This window comes from Paramisgurnus dabryanus, chromosome 2 (assembly GCF_030506205.2).
Source record: "Paramisgurnus dabryanus chromosome 2, PD_genome_1.1, whole genome shotgun sequence".
Lineage (NCBI taxonomy): Eukaryota > Metazoa > Chordata > Actinopteri > Cypriniformes > Cobitidae > Paramisgurnus > Paramisgurnus dabryanus.
This window is the reverse complement of record NC_133338.1, coordinates 52,300,965-52,322,455: the sequence shown is the minus strand read 5'-3', so window position 1 is coordinate 52,322,455 and position 21,491 is coordinate 52,300,965. Positions and strand designations below refer to the sequence as shown.

Below are 21,491 nucleotides of genomic sequence, written 5' to 3'. Positions count from 1 at the left end.
ACTCTTTGCAGACAACGCTTTTCTCTCGGAGTCTGCAGCTGTGTGATCATCTGAAACTTCTCCAATATGAATGACAGCGGTGCAGCTTATCTCCAGCATTGGTAAAAAATAGTTTCGTTTGATAAAACAAATGAAAATGTTTATATTTTTTTATGGTAGATTCATTTTAATACAAATGTCTCCCACAGATTGATGTGCACATGTAAAACATTTTAAGAAGGTACTTCTCTTACTATTTCAGTTTGTTATGTGTATAAAAGACACCTGTCCATAAAATCTGGATCTTCCATTCCAACATTTTCCCGTCCATCACTATGGGCTACGTTTTTATGAGGTATGTAACATCTAAACGGCCAATGAATGAACAATGAACATTGGCGAATGAAATTTGCATACTGTGACTCTGCCCAAAGATCCAGGTATAAAAGGGAGGCCGGTATGCTCATTCATTCAGATATAGATTTAGTACTGAGGAGTCTAATAGAAAGAGCCTAGTGGGGGAGGTACTAGTAGAAGGTCTGAATGAACGGAGAAAAAATATATAACCCAAAAACAGAGAGCTGCGAAACGGGGCTCGACTGGACTCAAGAGGAAATGGCAAAAAAAACAAAATACAACCCAAGTGATGGCAAGCATAGAAAAAAGGTTTAAAGCTGGCTACACAAAAGGTAACGGGTCAATGAAACCTCGATATTGGCTTCTCCGCAAGCCCAATTTAAAAAATAAAAATAGAGGGGGAATCCAACTTGGCAAAATGTGCCCTGAAAAAGGAAGGTCACAATCGAGGCTCGCAGCCAGCATCCAGGTTGAGTGCCGGAGCAGACACCACCTGGGACAAGACAGTACCATGAGGTTAAAAAACCTTACAAAGGGATTAGGAGACGTGAAAAAAGAATGCAGCTGAACTTGGGCGGGCACCTGGCAAACTGGATCGCATAGCCGAGCCGAATGATCCTGAGGAGCCACTGCAACGGGTTGGGCAGTGCAAGCCTCATCCCCATAAACTGTGCAAGAGGCTCGAAAGGAATGATAGCATTAGGGCCATGAGGGGGCATGGGATGGTGGAGACATACCCCGAGGGGTAATGAGACAATCAGTGGAAATGCCACACCAACAACCGCAGAGCAAGGCGAGTAATCAGAACGAATGTGAGATAAGACCCAGATGAAGGCGTTGAAGAACAAATCTGAATGAATGAATATACCAGCCTCCCTTATACCCAGATCTTTGGGCGGAGTCACATTGCGCATTGGCAAATTTCATTTGCCAATGTTCATCGTTCATTCAATATCCATTTTCAGATGGTGATTGGTCTCCCAAGGTCGAATCCCATCATCACGTCATCGAGTAAGGTAACTCTTTCCACAATGTGAGCACTTTTAGGGTTTTTTTACAGAATGGTAAGCCAACAAATGCAATTTAAGATCTCGTGCTTGTTTGAAACTCTTATCACACGTGTGGCACGAGTAAGGCTTCTCACCTGTATGAACTCGTATGTGCTGCTTAAGATTTTGTTTTTGACTAAAGCTTTTATCACACAGATGGCATGAGAAAGACTTCTCTCCTGTATGAACTCGTATGTGATGCTTAAGATTTCCTTTATGTCCAAAGCTTTTATCACACAGATGGCACGAGAAAGGCTTCTCTCCTGTATGAATTTGTATGTGATGCTTAAGATTTTCCTTTTGTCTAAAGCTCTCCTCACACAGATGGCACGAGAAAGGCTTTTCACCTGTATGAATTCGTATGTGATACTGAAGATTTTGTTTATGTCTAAAGCTCTTATCACACAGATGGCACGAGTAAGGCTTCTCACCTGTATGAATTCGTATGTGATACTGAAGATTTTGTTTATGTCTAAAGCTCTTATCACACAGATTGCATGAGAAAGGCTTCTCACCTGTATGAATTCGTATGTGAAGCTGAAGATGCCCTCGTTCTTTAAAACTTCTGTCACACTGAGGGCACCTGAAAGGTTTCTCTCCAGTGTGAATGCGTACGTGACTCTCTAAATGCGCTTTTGATGCAAAACTCCTACCACAATGAGGACAGGTGTAAAGCCCATCAAAATTGTGACTCCTCATGTGAATATTAAGGGTTTCTCTTTCAGTAAAACTCATTCCACATTCAGGGCAAGAGAAAGATTTGTGGTCAGTGTCACTTATTTTATGTTCTTTCAGGGACTCTTTACATGTGAATGTCTTTAAGTGAACATTAAAAATTATTTTACGTAAAAAACCCTTATTACACTGAGGGCAGGTGAAGGGCCACTCACCAGTGTGAATCACTAAATGATCCTTAAGGTGCCTTTTTTCTCTGTAGGACTTTTCACAATGAGGGCAGCTGTAGGGCCTTTCTCCGGTGTGAGTCTTTATGTGAACATTAAGATTTTTTTTACGTAAAAAACCCATATCACAGAAAGGGCAGGTGTAGGGCTTATCCCCGGTGTGTTTCTTTATGTGAGCATCAAGATTTATTTTACGTATAAAACCCTTATCACACTGAGGGCAGGTGTAGGGCCTTTCTCCGGTGTGAGTCTTTATGTGAGCATCAAGATTTATTTTATGTGAAAAACCCTTATTGCACTGAGGACAGGTGAAGGGCATCTCACCAGTGTGTGTAAATAAATGATCCTTAAGGTGCCTTTTTTCTCTGTAGGTCTTTTCACAATGAGGGCAGCTGTATGGTTTTTCTCCAGTGTGAGACTGTATGTGAATATTAAGATTTTTTTTGCGTAAAAATCCCTTATCACACTGAGGGCAAGTGAAGGGCATCTCACCAGTGTGAGTAAATAAATGATCCTTAAGGCGCCTTTTATCTCTGTAGGTCTTTTCACATTGAGGGCAGGCGTATGGCATTTCTCCAGTGTGAGTCTTTATGTGAGCATTAAGACTTCTTCGTTGTTTAAAACACTTATCACACTGAGGGCAGGTGAAGGGCCTCTCACCAGTGTGACTTGCTAAATGATCCTCAATGTGGCTTTTACCTGTGCAAGTCTTTTCACACTGAGGCATTTCATCTGTGTGAGTCTTTATGTCAACATCTGAATGTCCTTTTAGTGAAAACGCATTAAGATGGCATGCAAAAGAGATTTTTTCTTTTGCTCTTTCTTGAAATGAATCATCATCAGTCTTGGAGCAACTGAATGAATTTTCTTCACTTTTAAAATTGTGGTCCTGATCTTCATCCTTTATTTCATTTTGTCCTTGAACTTCCTTTTTCACGCTCATCAGGCCTACAATGAACAAATTAACATGGCATTAAATTAACAAAAATCAAACTTCAATTTAATCTCAAAATCCATAAGAGATTATTGTGATTGTTGGTCTATTAAAATAAAATTCGTTATCAGATGAAACACAAACCTCTTTGTTGATAAGTATGTTGAGGTGTTATTGTGAATGATTCAGGATCAGTCTCCTCTTTAACACACTCCATCATTACAACAGTGGATCAGAATAGTAGAGTAGTTGAATGTGTTGTGACAGCAGCTGCTTGTTTGACTTCTTCACAGTATTTATAGATGAACTGGTGTGATAGTGACTTCACTGAAGATTGTGTCATTTAAGATTGTTTCATCAGCATCTACAGGAACAGACCTGTGAAGATATACAAATGACCAAAGTTATAATTTAAAAAGTGACAGATCCAAATTCGAAAATTACCTGAATTACAGTGTATCATGTAGCTGTCCATTAATGTAAAAGATGTGCAAAGCAGTTAAACCAAAAAGGGCAAGATTAATAAAGTTATTGGCTTCTAAATTAGGGAGTTGCTGAAATGATTCGTAATATAGTTCAAATCTTCTGCCTGTCTCTATCTAAGCATGAAGGAACACATACACAGCATAGTCTCTGCCTACTTGCTTGGGACTGGGAGAAACAAAAACTCTGACCTGCCCACATGCACTTTAGCTAGTTAGTGTGTAAACATCATGTCGGGAAGATACTGTGTTTTCAGCTGTAAAGTTTGTGTTGTTTTCACTACAAAAGGATGAAGATGTGAAGAATTAGTAGTTAAAATAACTTTTTCAAGGCAGGATTTACTAAAGATGGTTCAGTCCACTTAGGGCAGGGCGATAGAGCTAAAATGTTTATCATCGTTATAACGTGTTATATTATTTGATAGCAGTAATCATTGATACATTTTTTAAATGACAATTTAACATTTAGCATTTGTAGAACATGTAAATGGAACAGACTAGCAAGTGCACGTCATTGCGTCATTACATCAGTGAAAAGGTGTGCTTTCAGCGCTGCGAACATAGGATTGTGGGTGACTTCAGAGCGTGAAGAGTGCGAAGGCTACACATAGGCTGTTTCTCAATGTCAAGGAAGGATCCTCATAAGCCAGAATTTCGAGGATGCTACATCATCGACATCCGTCAAAGGACTGTTCCTATGTCGAGGATCCTCGGAATTGCAACCAAGGACTGAGTTCTTCGTTCGAAAAATATCCCACATACAGGACATACATACATATACATGTTATTTTTTTGTTTATTTATGTCAGATGTTTTACCAGTGATTAAAAGTAGGCTACGCATTGACTTGAGCAGCAATTTTCCATAACAACTCTTTTTTTTATATGCTCGTGGCTATGGCTTTTCATAGTGGTTGTGCACACGCTTAACTCGTACTAAAGCTTAGTTAGAGCCTGTTCTGTAACCAAAAACTCAAGAATTTGTTGAACCGTCCTCCTTACTGAAACGGGCCCCTAGTATTTAAGTATTTTTCAGTTTATTTTTTACACCGATTGCAAATTCTCTTTATATGGAGGAGGATTAGGGTCAAGCTAAAGTCATTATTTAACGAGAATAAAGTCGCAAATCTGCAAAGCAGATACCAAATTACATACCTGTCTTATTAATAAATTAATTTTATTAATAAAATTTAAAATTTAAATTAATTTTAAGGAATCTTCCTCATATAAAAGACAATATGGGGGGAGATAATGTGAACGAACAAAATTCAGCGCACACCTTAATAAAACAGGCATGCAATGAACAGAATATCGTAATGAATAAAGGGTTTTGTTTATTGGGTAGGGTAAATCCTTATGAAAATTACCCATGGTTTTAATGTGGTAAAAGTATAGAAACCATGGTTTCTTGGTGTATTGATTACTATACTGTAAGCAAAACCATGGTTTTACTACACTAACCATTTGTTTAACTATGGTTTTTGAAAACCATGATTGTCAAAACCATGGTTATTTTGTGGTTACCACAGTTTTACTACAGTTATCATGTTTTTTTTGTTTTTTTAACTGTAGTAAAACCATGGTTTTACTACAGTTAAAATGCATATGAAGGCGCACCTACTGTAAATGAAAGTGCACAGGTGGTAAGGGATATTAGGGATATTAATCGTATGGCCGAGGTTTCATTTTAGGCTTGTTCTCATGAAAGCTTAATCTTTACTAAGTGCAGACCCCTTATAACCCTAAAAGACAACATTGAATACACAGTAATATTCAGCAAACATTTTATTAATAAAACATTCTGTGTACAGGCACGCAGAACATCCCAGAATAAGAACACAAACTGTTTGTTTCCTTTAATGAAAACGAGCACATTCTGGGCTTTTCTGGTTGACCGTACATGATTATTAATAATATATTATATTGTTTAGTGAATTTAGTGTATTTATGTCACTGTCTTAATGCAGTAAACCACATAAAGAATAGGCCTAAACTGAACTGACTTCATTCTCGAAATTTAATGAATTTATTTTCGTTAAATAACGACTCTATTCTCGTTAAATTATATTTATTCTGACTTTTTCTCGTTAAATAATGCCTTTATTCTAGCAATTTAATGACCATGGGGTGGTTTCCCGGACAGGGATTATCTTAAACCAGGACTAGACCTTAGTTTAATGAGGAAATATAACTAGTTTTAACAAACATGTCTTACTAAAAACATTACTGGCATGGATTTTCAGGCAAAACAAAGAGCACTAGCAACAGCAATTATCCATCTGCTATGTTAAAAAACTGTATGGAAAAGTGAAGCACATATATTCCTTAAAATTCATTTAATAAACATACATAACGTTACCTGAGTGGCTTGAAAAGTGAAGTAAATCTCTGTTTTTGCCTTGTTGGGTGTAGTGAAACAATTATCATTTCTTTAAAATAAAGAAATGCAAAACTGTAATCCTAATTAACATTGTTTGTAATAAAATTCTATAAAGTTTAAATATTTATTTGTTAGTATATTTATTAGTTTTATTTACCTCATAATCTTTCCTCAACCGAAAAGCGAGCGGCAGCGTACGGAGCGCACCCACTGATCTATATAAATGACTGGATTGCGCATGACGTCACACTTGTGAAGCCACCGCGCCGCCATGTTGGTATACCCAAACGTTCTATTAAATCAATGGACGTTATCGGATTTTAATGATAAAACATCACTTTACTCGTCTTCGTTTTTATATGTGAAGTTACCCTGTACATTATAACAACACAAACGTCCAAAGCATGTAAATAGTTATTTACTGAAAGTTGTACATTTTGCGTTTTAAACAGTTATTATACATTCATCTTTATTACAGTATCAGATCAGCAGACAGACCGCAGCATATTTAGTATTAATGACAATAAACGTGCTCATTCTGAAATCTAAATAAATAATCATGCTTTGTACCGTATGTGCATGCAATAATTTGCTAGTTTTGTAATTATGTTATCTAAACTTACAAGTTACCTAAACTTATTTAGAGATATAACGCTGACCGTCACAGTGTAGCTGAATGTCAAAAAAAACTTTATTTATACCCGTGTCATTAACAAATGCAACAGACACACTCACATTAACGGTTTTTTATAAATCCATTATCCTGCCCGATTAAAACATAAACATTGCAAATAACACCAGAATTAACAAATAATTTACGTACACATATCCTAAAAATTAACCTTGTGTAAATGATACGTGGTAAAGGGGGTAAATTTTGATCATGATTTTGAATGGAAGTCAATGGCGCTCTCTGCCGGTTGGGTATACCAAGATGGCGGCTCGAACTCTGCGCTGGCTTCAAATCACGCAGTTACGTCAAGCGTTCTATGCGCAATCCAGTCATTTATATAGATCAGTGAGCGCACCCTTATGACGTCACCACCCGGCAGGCTCCAAGAAGCAAAATAAAGGTCCCTTTATTCAATCTATGTCAAAATTCTTGAAATGCAAGGAAATTAGTCAACTATCATCTTCACCAAAGTAAATATACAAATCGTGAATGTATAGGTAAAATAAATATGTTTAATTACACATTTGCAAAACACAACACATAACAAAATAAATAAATTAAACTTCATGAAAACTATATCACTAAAAGACAGTCAATACATGAGTGTTATGATAGCTTGTAATCTTTCAGATTAGCACTGTTTTATAAGTGAATAATTTTAGTTACACATTTTTTTAGTTTTCTATCCATCACATCCATATTTAACAAAAATTAGATTTTAAGTATATGGATGAAGATAAGACTTTAACAAATTATTTAATGAGCGGAAATCTACTAGTACTGTTACCCCAAAATAAAAAATACTTGTGTTTTATCAGCGTCACAGACTCAATAAAACTCTTTATACAATGTGAACACTTTTAGGGGTTTTCTCCATTTTTGTGAAACAGCAGATGCTTTTTGAGACTTTGTGCCCATTTGTAACTCTTATCACACAGATGGCATGAGTAAGGCTTCTCACCTGTATGAAATCGTATGTGACGCTTAAGATTTTCTTTTTGTCTAAAGCTCTTATTACACAGATGGCACAAGTAAGGCTTCTCACCTGTATGAATTCGTATGTGCTGCTTAAGAACTCCTTGTTGTGTAAAACTCTTGTCACACTGAGGGCACTTGTAAGGTTTCTCTCCAGTGTGAACTCGTATGTGCTGCTTAAGATTTTTTTTTTGTCTAAAGCTCTCATCACACAGATGGCATGAGTAAGGCTTCGCACTTGTATGAACTTGTATGTGCTGCTTAAGATTTTCTTTATGTCTAAAGCTCTTACCACACAGATGGCATGAGAAAGGCTTCTCATCTGTATGAACTCGCATGTGCTGCTTAAGAGATTCTTTTTGTCTAAAGCTCTTATTACAGAGATCGCATAAGTAAGGCTTCTCATCTGTATGAATTCGTATGTGACTCTGTAGATGTCCACGTTGTTTAAAACTCTTGTCACACTGCGGGCACACGAAAGGTTTCTCTCCAGTGTGAACTCGTATGTGATTCTTTAAATGTGCTTTTGTTGTGAAACTCTTCCCACATTGAGGACAGGTGTAAGGCCCCTCATCACTGTGACTCCTCATGTGACTATTAAGGTTTTGTCTTTGTGTAAAACTCTTTCCACATTGAGAACAAGAGAAAGGCGTTTGGTCTGTGTGACTTATTTTACATTCTTTCAGTGACTTTTCACTTGTGTTTGTTTTTTCTCCAGTGTGAGTCTTTAAGTGAACATCAAGATAATTTTTGCGCAAAAAACCCTTATCACACTGAAGGCAGGTAAAGGGCCACTCACCAGTGTGACTCACTAAATGATCCTTAAGGCGCCTTTTATCTCTGTAGGTTGTTTCACACTGAGGGCAGCTGTATGGCATTTCTCCGGTGTGAGTCTTTATGTGAACATTAAGACTTCTTCGTTGTTTAAAACACTTATCACAATAAGGGCATGCAAAGTTCTTCTCACCAGTATGACTACATAAATGATCCAAAAGGTGGCTTTTACTTGTGCTAGTCTTTTCATACTGAAGCATTTCTCCTGTGTGAGTCTTTATTTGAACATTTGAATGCCCATGTAGTGAAAAAGTCTCACCATAAGGATGGCATGGAAATGAGATTTTAGCTTCTTCTGTTTCTTGAGGTGAATCCTCATCAGTCTGTGAGCAACTGAAAGAATTTTCTTCACTTTTGAAATTGTGGTGCTGATCTTCAACCTCCACTTCATTTTGTCCTTGACCTTCCTCTTTTACTCCCATTAAACCTATAATGAACAAATTAACATGAAATTAATTTAACAAAATTAAATCTCAATTTAATTTCAAAATGCAAGAAAGATTATTGTGATGTCACAATATTTGATGTCAACTTTATCAAATGTAGATGACTCTCTTTCTCTTTTACTGGTATAATCGAGTCAAATTCCTCATTATAATATTGTACAGCTCTAATGTCAAAAAACTTTAATCTCTTTCTCAGTCATTAAGATAAGACACAAACCTCTTTGTTGTTGAGTATGTTGAGGTGTTATTGTAAATGATTCAGGATCAGTCTCCTCTTTAACACACTCCATCATTACAACAGTGGATCAGAATAGTAGAGTAGTTGAATGTGTTGTGACAGCAGCTGCTTGTTTGTCTTCTTCACAGTATTTATTGATGAACTGATGTGATAGTGACTTCACTGAAGATTGAGTCATTTAAGATTGTTTCTTCAGAATCTTCGGATATGTGAAGATATAAATGACAACAGTTATAATTTAACAGTCAATAAAGCCCAAATGAAATATAAAAAAGTTTAGAATTTTACATAATGGCTTGAAAAGTGAAGTAAATCTCAACTCTCAGTAACGTTCCTTTGTAATAATGCAATACAATACTGTAATCCTAATTAATATTGTTTCAGTAATATTCAATAATGTTTAAATATGTATTTGTTAGTATATTTATATTAGTTTAATTTACCTTCTAATCTTTTTCTTCGAGAATTTGCATTTGTGAATATAAAATTTAGCAAGGAGAAGCAGCAAGTTAAGAATAAATTTAAAGTAATAAGGGTCTAATCTTATAGTTTCACCAAAGGACACAATTTTTTGGTATAAACAGAAATTTACAGAAATATATCTTTTACAAAATTTGAAAAGTAAACCCAAGATATTTTGCAGTATATACATTTCCAAAATAAATGAAAGATTGTCTCATCAGCCTGATGACAAAAGGTGCACAAGGGAGAAATATTATTATTGAATTTAGCAAATTTATAATTAACTGGGTAGCAATTGTTAATAATAAAAAAAAAAAATCTCAACAACTTTAAGCTTAAAGCTAGCAGGTAAAGATATCTGATCTCTGTTAAGAATTGAGCGATTTTTTTTTGTTTGAAAAAACTACTGAAAGGATCCTTAAAAATCAAATAGATTAGTGTTTACCTCTTAATCTTTGCTCAACCGAAAGACCAGCGGCGCAGCGCGCACCACTTATGACGTCACGACACGCTCCAAGAAGCAAAATAAAAGTGCCTTTATTCAATCTATGTCAAAAGTCGTGAAATGCAAGGAAATTAATAAAACTATCACCTTGAGAAAGAAAATATACAAATCGTGAATTCATAGGTAAAATAAATACCTTTAAGGCAAATTATCCCACATTTGCAATACAGAATCTACCAATAAATAACTTTATTTTTTAGGAACCACAATGGAAATAAGTCTTTGGGCTTTATTGTGTTATCCCTGACTTTTTATTTATTTTAATGTGTGACTCAGAGTACTGTTTCATATTTTTATATTTAAGTGGTCAAATAAAATCAATCAATCAAATCGATCAATCGATCAATCTAGTTAAGTGCTCCGGGCAGCTGTATGAAGTATATTTTCCATTTTGATTGTACAATATATACAGTTAAAAGTACACAACATCAAATTATTGTGCATAAATAAAGGCACTCAACATGAGTGTTATAATTGCTTGTAATCTTTCAGATCCAGTAATCTAATGGAGACACGCAGTGCTGTCTTGTAAATTGCGATTAAATTATTTCTTTAAAAATCTCAATTCAGTAACAATTTTTTATTAATAATTAATAAATTTAGATGGAGATATAGTCTTGTTACCATCATTTAACAAATTACCTACAATGAGTGCAAATCTAATATTACTGCAACTTATTTACATTTTAATGCAAATATATAATATGGTGGTGGAAACATCATTATTTGGGCCTGATTTGCTGCACCAGGTCCTGGCCAGCTTGCAATCAATGATAGGCAGATGATTTCCCAAGTGTATCAGACAATTCTTCACAATAATGTGAAAATGTCTGTATACTAGCTGAAGGTTGGTATTGCAACATCGCAACGACCCAAAAAACGTAGCAAGACCACAAGAGAATGGCTTGAGAAAAACAAAATCCGCCTTTTGGACTGGGACCCAAGACCTCAACCCAACAGAGATGCTATGGATTGACTTGAAGAGGGCCATACACATGAGACGTCCAAAGAATATGACAGAGCTAAAGCAGTTCTGCCAGGAAGAATGGGCTAAAAATCCTCCTCACTGATGTGCAGGTCTGATCCACAGCTTCAGGAAGCCAAGGGGGGTCAACCAGTAATTAATTCTAATCCAGGGTTCACACCAGCCATGTTTGAGGCGCCAAAATCGCATAAACTGCGTCTAGTTTGCCGCTTGAACATTTTGAGTTTACTCGCTTCATTCGCGCATGAAATTCTAGTCATCGATACATTCACACAAAAATTTTCGTCATGGGAGGGCCTTCCACAGGCTTCTGCGACTCTGCTCGCTTTCTGTAATCATGTCACTAGTAGAGCAAGCTCCTGACTGGTTAATGTGGCGCATTTTTCCGCCAAAGTTCCAATTTTTCAACTCGTGTGTTTCCTGCGGCAATGCTCAATTCGCTCCATTCACGCGATATAGATGCGCAAATGAAGCGGAATCGCGTCTACCGCGCCACGCTAAAGCCTCATTCACACTGCGAGACCTCAAGACGCGCGTCAACATGTCTTTACATTGACTTAACATTGAAATCACTCACGCTTGACGCCTCCCCGGCTGGTGTGAACGCAGCATAAGGGTTCACTTACTTTTTCCACTGCCATTTTGAATGTTGAATGAGTGTGTTCAATAAAGACATGAAAGATAAGAAATATTTTGTGTAATTATTTTATTTTGTGTCTACATTATGTTAGTCAATACCCTTGACTTAGATTACATTTTATGACAAAATTTATTTAGAAAACCATATTCTAAAGGTTCACATACTTTTTCTTGCCACTGTAAAAATCCCCTGTCAATAAAATCTGTATCTACCATTCCAACATCTCCATCACCATAGGCAAGACCAAAGAGCTGTCAAAGGACATCAGGGAGAAGATTGTAGAAGTGTACAAGGCTGGAATGGTCTACAATAGCATCAAGCAAGAAGCTTGGTGAGCAGACAACTGTTGGTGCGATTATTTGAAAATGGAAAAAAACTAAATCATCATCAATCGCCCTCCGTCTGGAAGTCCATGCAAGATCTCATGTCATGAGGTAAGGATGATTATGATTAGAAAGGTGAGAGACTCATGTTTTGCTTGGGAATCAAATACTTTTTTGACTCACTGACTGACTTTGTATATTTTGTTTTTATCATTTAAAATAATTCTACTACAAAATTACAAACATTTTTATTTGTATTAAGTGAGCATACGTACAAAATCGGCAGGGGATCAAATAATTATTTTCCCCACTGTACAGTCACATATGTATTATCAGCATCACAGACTTAAAAAAACTCCACAGTGTGACCACTTTTAAGCATTTTCTTCAGTATGGTTAGACAGCAGATGAACTTTGAGACTTTGTGCCCGTCCGTACTTCTTATCACACAGATGGCACGAGAAAGGCTTCTCATGAACTCGTGTGTGACACTTAAGATCTTTTTTTGTTTTAAAGCTTTTATCACACAGATGGCACGAGAAAGGCCTCTCACCTGTATGAACTTGTATGTGGTACTGAAGAATTTCCTTTTCTTTAAAGCTCTTACCACACAGATGGCATGAGTAAGGCTTCTCATCTGCATGAATTTGTATGTGATGCTGAAGATTTTCTTTTTGTCCAAAACTTTTATCACACAAATGGCATGAGTAAGGCTTCTCACCTTTATGAATTTGTATGTGCTGCTTAAGAGATTCTTTATGTCTAAAGCTTTCATCACACAGATGGCACGAGAAAGGCTTCTCACCTGTATGAATTCGTATGTGAGACAGAAGATGTGCACGTTGTTTAAAACTCTTGTCACACTGAGGGCACTTAAAAGGTTTCTCTCCAGTGTGAACTCGTATGTGATCCTCTAAATGTGTTTTTGATGTTAAACTCTTCCCACAATGAGGACAGGTGTGAAGCCCATCTTCACTGTGAATCCTCATGTGAAAAGTAAGAGTTTGTTTTTGTGTAAAACTACTTCCACATTGAGGGCAAGAGAAAGGCGTTTGGTCAATGTGACTTATTATATGTTCTTTCCGCGTCTTTTCTCCAGTGTGAGTCTTTAAGTGAGCATTAAGACTTCTTTTTCGTAAAAAACTCTTATCACACTGAGGACAGGTGAAGGGTCTTTCACCAGTGTGAGTAACTAAATGTTCCTCAAGATGACTTTTTTCTCCGAAGGTCTTTTCACATTGAGGACAGGCGTATGGCATTTCTCCGGTGTGAGTCTTTATGTGAATATTAAGACTTCTTCGTTGTTTAAAACACTTATCACACTGAGGGCATGTAAAGGTCCTTTTACCAGTGTGACTACCTAAATGATCCAAATGGTGGCTTTTACTTGTGCAAGTCTTTTCACACTGAGGCATTTCTCCTGTGTGAGTCTTTATGTGAACATTTGAATGTCCTTCTTGTGTAGAAGTCTCATCATAAGGATGGCATGGAAAAGAGATTTTTGCTGCTTCTTTTTCTTCATGTGAATCCTTATCTGTTTGTGAACAACTGAAAGAATTTTCTTCACTTTTGAAATTGTGGTGCTGATGTTCATCCTTTATTTCATTTTGTCCTTGAACTTCCTCTTTCACTCCCATTAGGCCTAAAACAAACAAATTAACATGAAATTAAATTAACAAAAATTAAACCTGAATTTAATCTCAAAATACAAGAAAGATTATTGTGAAGTCCATCAGACTGTCTTTCTCTTTTATAATAATTTTAGTCAAATTATAAATTATAATATTGTGCAGCACTAATAACTTTATAACCAAAGTCAAAAACTTTAAGCTCTTTCTCAGTCATTAAGATGAAACACAAACCTCTTTGTTGTTGAGTATGTTGAGGTGTTATTGTGAATGATTCAGGATCAGTCTCCTCTTTAACACACTCCATCATTACAACAGTGGATCAGAATAGTAGAGTAGTTGAATGTGTTGTGACAGCAGCTGCTTGTTTGACTTCTTCACAGTATTTATAGATGAACTGGTGTGATCGTGGCTTCACTGAAGATTCTGTCATTTAAGATTGTTTCTTCAGCATCTACAGGAACAGACCTGTGAAGATATACAAATGACCAAAGTTATTATTTAACAACCAATACGCCAAATGAGATATACATAAGTTTATCTCTAGTCGAGCCAGGCATTAAAATATAAGAGCTGAAAATCATTTTGGGCAAAATAAACATTTGACTTGATTGAAGTAAATAATTCAAATCACATAAATATATATTATATGTGTAGTTGGTTATTTTGTTAATGTTGTTCAGTTTGTACTGCAAAGGATGGGATCGTGATTTCAGTGCTAGTAAGCTAAAGTCTGCATTTTTTTTAAATCAGATACCTTACCTTTAATGATTATCTAATCAAAATAAAAAAAGATGTATTGCAGTGATGATAAAAAAGAACTGAATTCAGATTTTGATAGTTGGATGTGATTATGTAGCCGACACAGCTGCATATAGTTCGCTTTCTCTCATTATTAACTTACAATATGGATAAATCATTAATAAAAGTAACCAGCTGGATATAAACTCATGCAAATCAATGGTAATAATCATGACATTAAACATTTGGATTTAATTTATCTGCTTGTATTTTTGTGTAACAATTTGAGGTACCACTAGTGTCCTGTCAGCCTTGATGACAAACTTTCTGCTGTTGTTTCTCTGCTAATGCAACATCTATTCAGCAAAATGAATCACCTTATAATGATATGAAGTAATGGACGCAACTCTGAATAACTATCGGCATGCATTTTCTTGCATGCAAGTCAAGCCTGTTTCAGAAGGAGAGTTAACTAAAACCTCATTCACACTGTACTTTGCTCGCAGAAAATACCCGTAAAATTGCCAGACAGGCTTCTGTGTAAACGCAAAAACGTACCATAAATGTTTTGGGATTGCTCCCGGAAAGAGGACCTAGTAACATTCCCATAACATTCCTGGAAAGCTCTCTGTGTGAACAAGACGCAGAAACAATGCCATAAGTGGCGTGCCAAAGTGAGGCTGTCAGGTCATTGCAACAATTAAGTTATGGTTCAGCTTTTTAAAATGAGGGATTTGCATACAGAAAAAAATTCACAAAGAGAAATGTCTGCAAACTGGATGAAGCAGAGATCGTCAAATATTTACTCTGAAGCTGAGATCATTCACCAGCAGAGAAAAAAAACTACTAAAGTGCAGGGGCCTGATGTATAAACGTTGCGTACTCACAAAATGGTCATAGAAATATGCGTACGCAATTTTCCACGCACATATCGGGATTTATAAAAAATAAACTTGGCGTAAATAAGTGCCCACCGTACGGATGCTCTCCACTGTGCGTAGTACGCACTCTTTTTGAGCGGAGTGAAAGAACACAAACTCTGTTCTTGTTTTTATACACATTTAGTTTTAATAATCCTGTTTCATTCATGAAGATCAGCACTCTAATTGCATCTAGGAGTCGCACCTGCCTATGAGTAGCAAAAATTTAACAGATGAAAATTATTGAAAAGACGAAGCCTCTACGGTGAATGGAGTGCCACACACATCTGTCATGAGCGCGTCTGCTTGAAACGCAAGGCTATAAAGAACTACATGAACTACATGAATTTAGCCTAATATAAAGAGACGTTATTACAATGCAGGTTTATATAAGAAAAACACTAACAACTATTTAAACTCTTTGGTTTTTATATTCTGGTTTCATCTGCTTACCTGTAAATATGCTTTTTTAGGGTTTGTACTGAACTTTTCGTTTGTAGCTACTGAACTTTTTTTTATCTTAATGCCTTATGGCAGCGCCGCGTAATACATCATTGTCTTTATGTTTTATTATGGGAAACACGTAACGCGAAACTTTTATATGCTGGGCTCGTCTACTTGCCTATAGCAGCCTATTCTTTATAAGGTATGTAATATTGCAGTCTTAATCCATTAAGTAGCATTCAATGGTATAATTGATGCACTTGCCGCCTGAGATAAAGACGAACATGACCCGAAACGATCTCCACCATCCGCTGGTCAAAAACATTTAATCTCCCTCTGAGTTTGTTTTATATCAAAAATGTTATGAATATAATGACACCTGTCTGGCCATATGTGAAACCAGTATCAACTTTGACAATGCCAGTGTTTAAACACTGTTTTTATAATTTCATAAAAACCCATAAGCCTAAAAAAATAATTTCTCTGGCCAAAAGTATATTTTAACTATATGCTAAATAAGTTAATTTTATAAAGTATATTTTTTATTTTGAAACTATTTCATTTTAATCTTTTTAAAACTGTTTTGTTTACAGGTTCGTAACAAAGTTTTTCTTCCAATGCGACGTGAATATATTTCCTTGAATTAAAATATATGAAGGGCTAAATATATTTTTTAATGCTTTAAAATGTATTTACTTGTGAAAAATATATTTTTGTAAACATATTTCAAAATATATTTCAGCAAATATATATTTTGCCATTTTTTTATTATTTTGAATTTAAAAATATATTTTTACGATATTTTCCATGTGTTTTGTAACATTAATCCATATTAAAATGATATGCAGACCACATTATGCCTATTAAAACTAAGGGTTGTACACTCCATATATGGTTGTTTCGGGGAGGAGATGGGGGCGGGACCCACGTACGCACAATCTTCCGCTCACTGGGATTTATGAATGGAATTTTGCGCAGTTTCTGGAGTACCCATGGTTTTATAAATCTGAAAACTTTTGTGCGTACGCAAATTCTGCCTTATGTGCGCACGCACACTTTAAGGATGGAATCTACGCAAAGTTTTATACATGAGGCCCCAGGACTTTAAACACGTCATGTGTCTTTACGGGATCTTTAGAGCAGTGGTTCTCAAACTGGGGGCCATGAGATGGTGCCAGGGGGCCCCAGTTTTATGACATTTTATAAAATACATTAATTTATCATGAATTCTGTGCAATTAAACCTAAAAAATAATAAGGCTACTAACAATAATTTAATATGTTTTTTCTAAATAAATTGTTACGTTTTAGAACAAATTTGTAATACATTTTCTCAATTCACCGTACACAAGGGGGGCCGCACGCTGAAAAAGTAAAAAAAAAACACAGCTTTAGGGTATCTGTGTGAACACATACACAGATTCCGGAAAATCATTGGCAGCGTATATGAACAAAAAAACAAATGATCTTGGACAAATCCAGGATGCATTTTTCGTAATGATATATTGATAGTGATTGCATGACTAATATCAGCCTTTGTGGACATTTGAATTCACCTATAGACGGTTTCAGCAGTAACAACATAAACAAGTGGCTGCCGTGGTCCGTACGTAACTTCCGGTAAACTCCGCTAAGAATAAATAACAACAAAGTTCTTTAAACGTAGTTTATGTATATAACAAGCAAAAAACAACACATAGATTACCTAGCTAGGAAACCAAAACATTTGTTATTTTCAACGAGGCATTTGTTCAAGAGATCAGTTTAGCAACTGGTCAGACCATTAAAAAAAACAAAACCGGAGGTAAAGTTCGGATCCAGACGTGTATCGAGTCAGCGCATGTGCGTCCGATGAAACCGTCTATACAAACACGCCCCTACCCCAATAGAATCTGGACCTTTTTTTGATGGACCCGCTCCACACATACTCAACCCAGGAAACGATCGGTTAGTCAACGACACGCCCCTTACTGCTAATTGGCTACAAGTGTGTTTTGGTAGTTGGCTGGACTATCTTTTCCAAAGCGTTTTTCAAGAACCATGCACCCCGCCTTTAAAAAACGGTTTAAAATTAAACATACATGACTCAAGCAGCAATTTCCCACATCAACACGTTTTTTATATTTATATATTACTCGGAGTAAACTTACTTAAACAAACTTGTTTTATCTGTTCTTTAACCGAAAACTTGAAGTTTCCCATCTCAGAGTAAGTCAACACAAACAACGACAAATACCCACCTGCTATGTTAAAGAATTGTATGGAAAAGAGGAGCATGAATATCCCTTAAATTCATGTAAAGCTCATAAAGAGATTCGATAAATCATACACAAGTTTACCCGAATGGCTTGAAAAGTGAAGTAAATCTTAAAAGTAACGTTACTTTTACAAAAAAAGTTATACAATACTGTAATCTTAATTAACACCGTTTCAATAATAATTAAATATTCATCTTTTAGTATATTTATTAGTTTAATTTACCTCCTGATCTTTCCTCACCCGAAAGACGAGCGGCAGCGCACCTCTTATGACGTCACCACACGGCAGGCTCCAGAAAGCAAAATAAAAGTCCCTATATTTTTTAGTCCTTATATTTAATCTATGTCAAAATGAATAATCCATCATCTTGACCAAAGAAAATATACAAATTATGAATATATAGGTAAAATAAATATGTTTAAGGAACAATATCCCACATTTGCAATACAGAATCTACCAATAAATAGCATTGCAAAATATAACACCTGTCTTTTTTAATGTTCGGTTGATGCATTTAAAACAAACATGCAGCAGACAGACTTATGAACAAATAACTTATAAGAGTCTGGACACACATGTATAGATACAATTACCTGGAGAAGTATCCTAATGTAGTTAAGATTTCCATTTTGGAAATCTTAATCTCCATTTTGCTTGTACACTATATACGGGTGCTGGTCATATGATTAAAATATCAAAAAGTTGATTTATTTCACTAATTCCATTTAAAAAGTGAAACTTGTATATTATATTCATTCATTACACACAGACTGATATATTTCAAATGTTTATTTCTTTTCATTTTGATGATATAACTGACAACTAAGGAAAATACCAAAATCAGGATCTCAGTAAATTAGAATATTACTTAAGATCAATACAAAGAAAGGATTTGAAAAAAAAAATAGAAGAAACACAAAATAATCATCAATCGCCCTCGATCTGGAGCTTCTTTCAAGATCTCACGTCATGAGGTAAGGATGATTATGATTAGAAAGATGAGGGAGTCATGTTTTGCTTGGGGATCAAATACTTTATTGACTCACTGATTTGTAAATCTTTTTTTAACATTTGTATATTTAGTTTGATATTCTGTATCTATCATTTAAAATAAATATGCTATGAAATTATAAACATTTGTTGAATTAAGTGGGCAAATGCACAAAATCACCAGATCAAATAATTATTTTTCCAACTGTAAAGTCACTTCCACTTTCCACAATGTGAGCACTTTTAGGAGTTTTCAACCGAATGGTAAGACAGCAGATGAACTTTGAGACTTCGTGCCTGAGCGTAACTCTTATCACACAGATGGCACGAAAAAGGCTTCTCTCCTGTATGAATTCTTATGTGACGCTTAAGATTTTCTTTTTGGTTAAAGCTCTTATCACACAGATGACACGAGAAAGACTTCTCATCTGTATGAATTTGTATGTGCTGCTTAAGATGTTTTTTTTGTCTAAAGCTCTTCTCACATAGATGACACGAGAAAGGCTTTTCACCTGTATGAATTCGTATGTGCAGCTTTAGATTTTCTTTTTGTCTAAAACTCTTCTCACACAGATGGCATGAAAAAGACTTCTCATCTGTATGAACTCGTATGTGCTGCTCAAGAATTTTTTTTTGTCTAAAGCTCTTATCACACAGATGACACGCGAAAGGCTTCTCATCTGTATGAATTCGTATGTGACACAGAAGATGTCCTTGTTGTGTAAAACTTTTGTCACACTGCGGGCACCTGTAAGGCTTCTCACCTGTATGAATTCGTAGATGATGCTTAAGATTTTCTTTTTGTGTAAAACTCTTATCACACAGATGGCATGAAAAAGACTTCTCATCTGTATGAACTCGCATGTGCTGCTTAACAATTTTCTTTTGTCTAAAGCGCTTATCACACAGGGGGCATGAAAAAGGCTTCTCACCTGTATGAACTCGTATGTGCTGATTAAGCGTTTCTTTTTGTCTAAAGCTTTTATTACACAGATGGCACGAGAAAGGCTTTTCACCTGTATGAATTTGTATGTGCTGAGTAAGATTTTCTTTTTGTCTAAAACTCTTATCACACAGATGGCATGAGAAAGGCTTCTCACCAGTATGAAATCGTATGTGATGCTTAAGAGCTCCTTGTTGTGTAAAACTTTTGTCACACTGATGGCACCTGAAAGGTTTCTCTCCAGTGTGAACGCGTATGTGATTCTCTAAATGTGTTTTTGTTGTGAAACTCTTTCCACATTGAGGACAGGTGTAAAGCCCATCACCACTGTGAATCCTCATGTGAACATTAAGACTTCTTCGTTGTTTAAAACACTTATCACAATGAGGGCATGCAAAGGTCCTCTCACCAATGTCACTACCTAAATGATCCACAAGGTGGCTTTTACTTGTGCAAGCCTTTTCATACTGAAGCATTTCTCCCGTGTGAGTCTTTATGTCAACATTTGAATGTCCATGTAGTGAAAAAGTCTCACCATAAGGATGGCATGGAAAAGAGATTTTAGCTACTTCTCTTTCTTCAGGTGAATGCTCATCAGTCTGTGAGCAACTGAACAAAATTTCTTTAATTTTGAAATTGCGGTGCTGATGTTCATCCTTTGTTTCATTTTGTCCTTGACCTTCTGCTTTTACTCCCATTAGGCCTAAAATGAACAGATTAACATGAAATGAACAAAAACTAAGCCTCAATTTAATCTCAAAAATGATTAATGTAATCTCACAACATTTTCTGTCATTTTAAATCCATCAGGGCCCAAATATTATATTATTATGTCCGTAATAAGATTGGTCACAAACATGATTTCTGCACGATCTAATGTGTTGCATGTTGTGCAACATTCTTTGTCTCCCTCTTCGTGTTTTGTCCACTTACGGTTGCTAAAAAACTCTTAAGCCTTTTAAAAGTCCTCGTTCGTGCTCCTAACAATTTTGACCTTAAGACCTCTTTTAAGGGTTAAGATGCTTTCTGAATTACTTTTTTCTTTACTAGGATTGTTTATTTAATTTTAAGAGTAAACGGCCACATTTCTAAGAATTTTCGTAGAATTGCGTCACTAGGAGCTACTTTTTGCATTAAGATTCTTTATGAATTCGGGCCCAGATTTAGATGACTCTCTTTCTATTTTATAATCATTTAAATGTGGAGTTCAGTGGCATTTCATGCATTCTGACTTCCTCATGCTTTACACAGTGAAAGTGTCAAAATAGCAGTTGGATAGGGTGAACATAAGTGCCATTTTTCCCATCCTGGCCAGGATTTCGGTGCGTCTTCCAGAAGTCGTATTTGTTGACCGCATGCGCCATTCAGTTGAAGACATTAGACATGCAATCATAGTTTCATTCT

The 21,491-nt window shown here is 35.9% G+C and overlaps 3 protein-coding genes across 5 annotated transcripts in view; all 3 read right to left on the bottom strand.

Moving 5' to 3' along the window:
* Positions 1 to 21,491, bottom strand: part of LOC135743796 (uncharacterized) — a 42,572-nt gene that overhangs the window by 18,269 nt on the left and 2,812 nt on the right. Inside the window, exon 3 of one of the 3 annotated variants that reach the window (XM_065261653.2) lies at positions 12,274 to 13,805. The exons of 1 other annotated variant lie outside the window; for it this stretch is intronic. In XM_065261653.2, the coding sequence (XP_065117725.1) occupies positions 12,538 to 13,805 (1,268 nt within the window). In that variant the 3' untranslated portion in view covers positions 12,274 to 12,537. Of the gene's footprint in view, positions 1 to 12,273; positions 13,806 to 19,070; positions 20,791 to 21,491 lie in introns of those variants that run through there. One more of the 3 variants, XM_065261650.2, reaches the window with a different exon arrangement.
* On the bottom strand, positions 605 to 3,231 carry LOC135743795 (uncharacterized). Its single transcript, XM_065261649.1, has one exon. It carries the CDS (start codon positions 3,228 to 3,230, stop codon positions 1,380 to 1,382), a length of 1,851 nt encoding a protein of 616 aa, XP_065117721.1. The 5' UTR covers position 3,231; the 3' UTR covers positions 605 to 1,379.
* Positions 7,564 to 8,987, bottom strand: LOC135743797 (uncharacterized). Its single transcript, XM_065261654.2, has one exon. It carries the CDS (start codon positions 8,984 to 8,986, stop codon positions 7,616 to 7,618), a length of 1,371 nt encoding a protein of 456 aa, XP_065117726.1. The 5' UTR covers position 8,987; the 3' UTR covers positions 7,564 to 7,615.

What these genes read in the sequence shown, in the direction of transcription:
- LOC135743795 (XM_065261649.1), bottom strand. Translation starts at nt 3,230, where the DNA reads ATGAGCGTGAAAAAGGAAGTTCAAGGACAAAATGAAATAAAGGATGAA.
- LOC135743797 (XM_065261654.2), bottom strand. Translation starts at nt 8,986, where the DNA reads ATGGGAGTAAAAGAGGAAGGTCAAGGACAAAATGAAGTGGAGGTTGAA.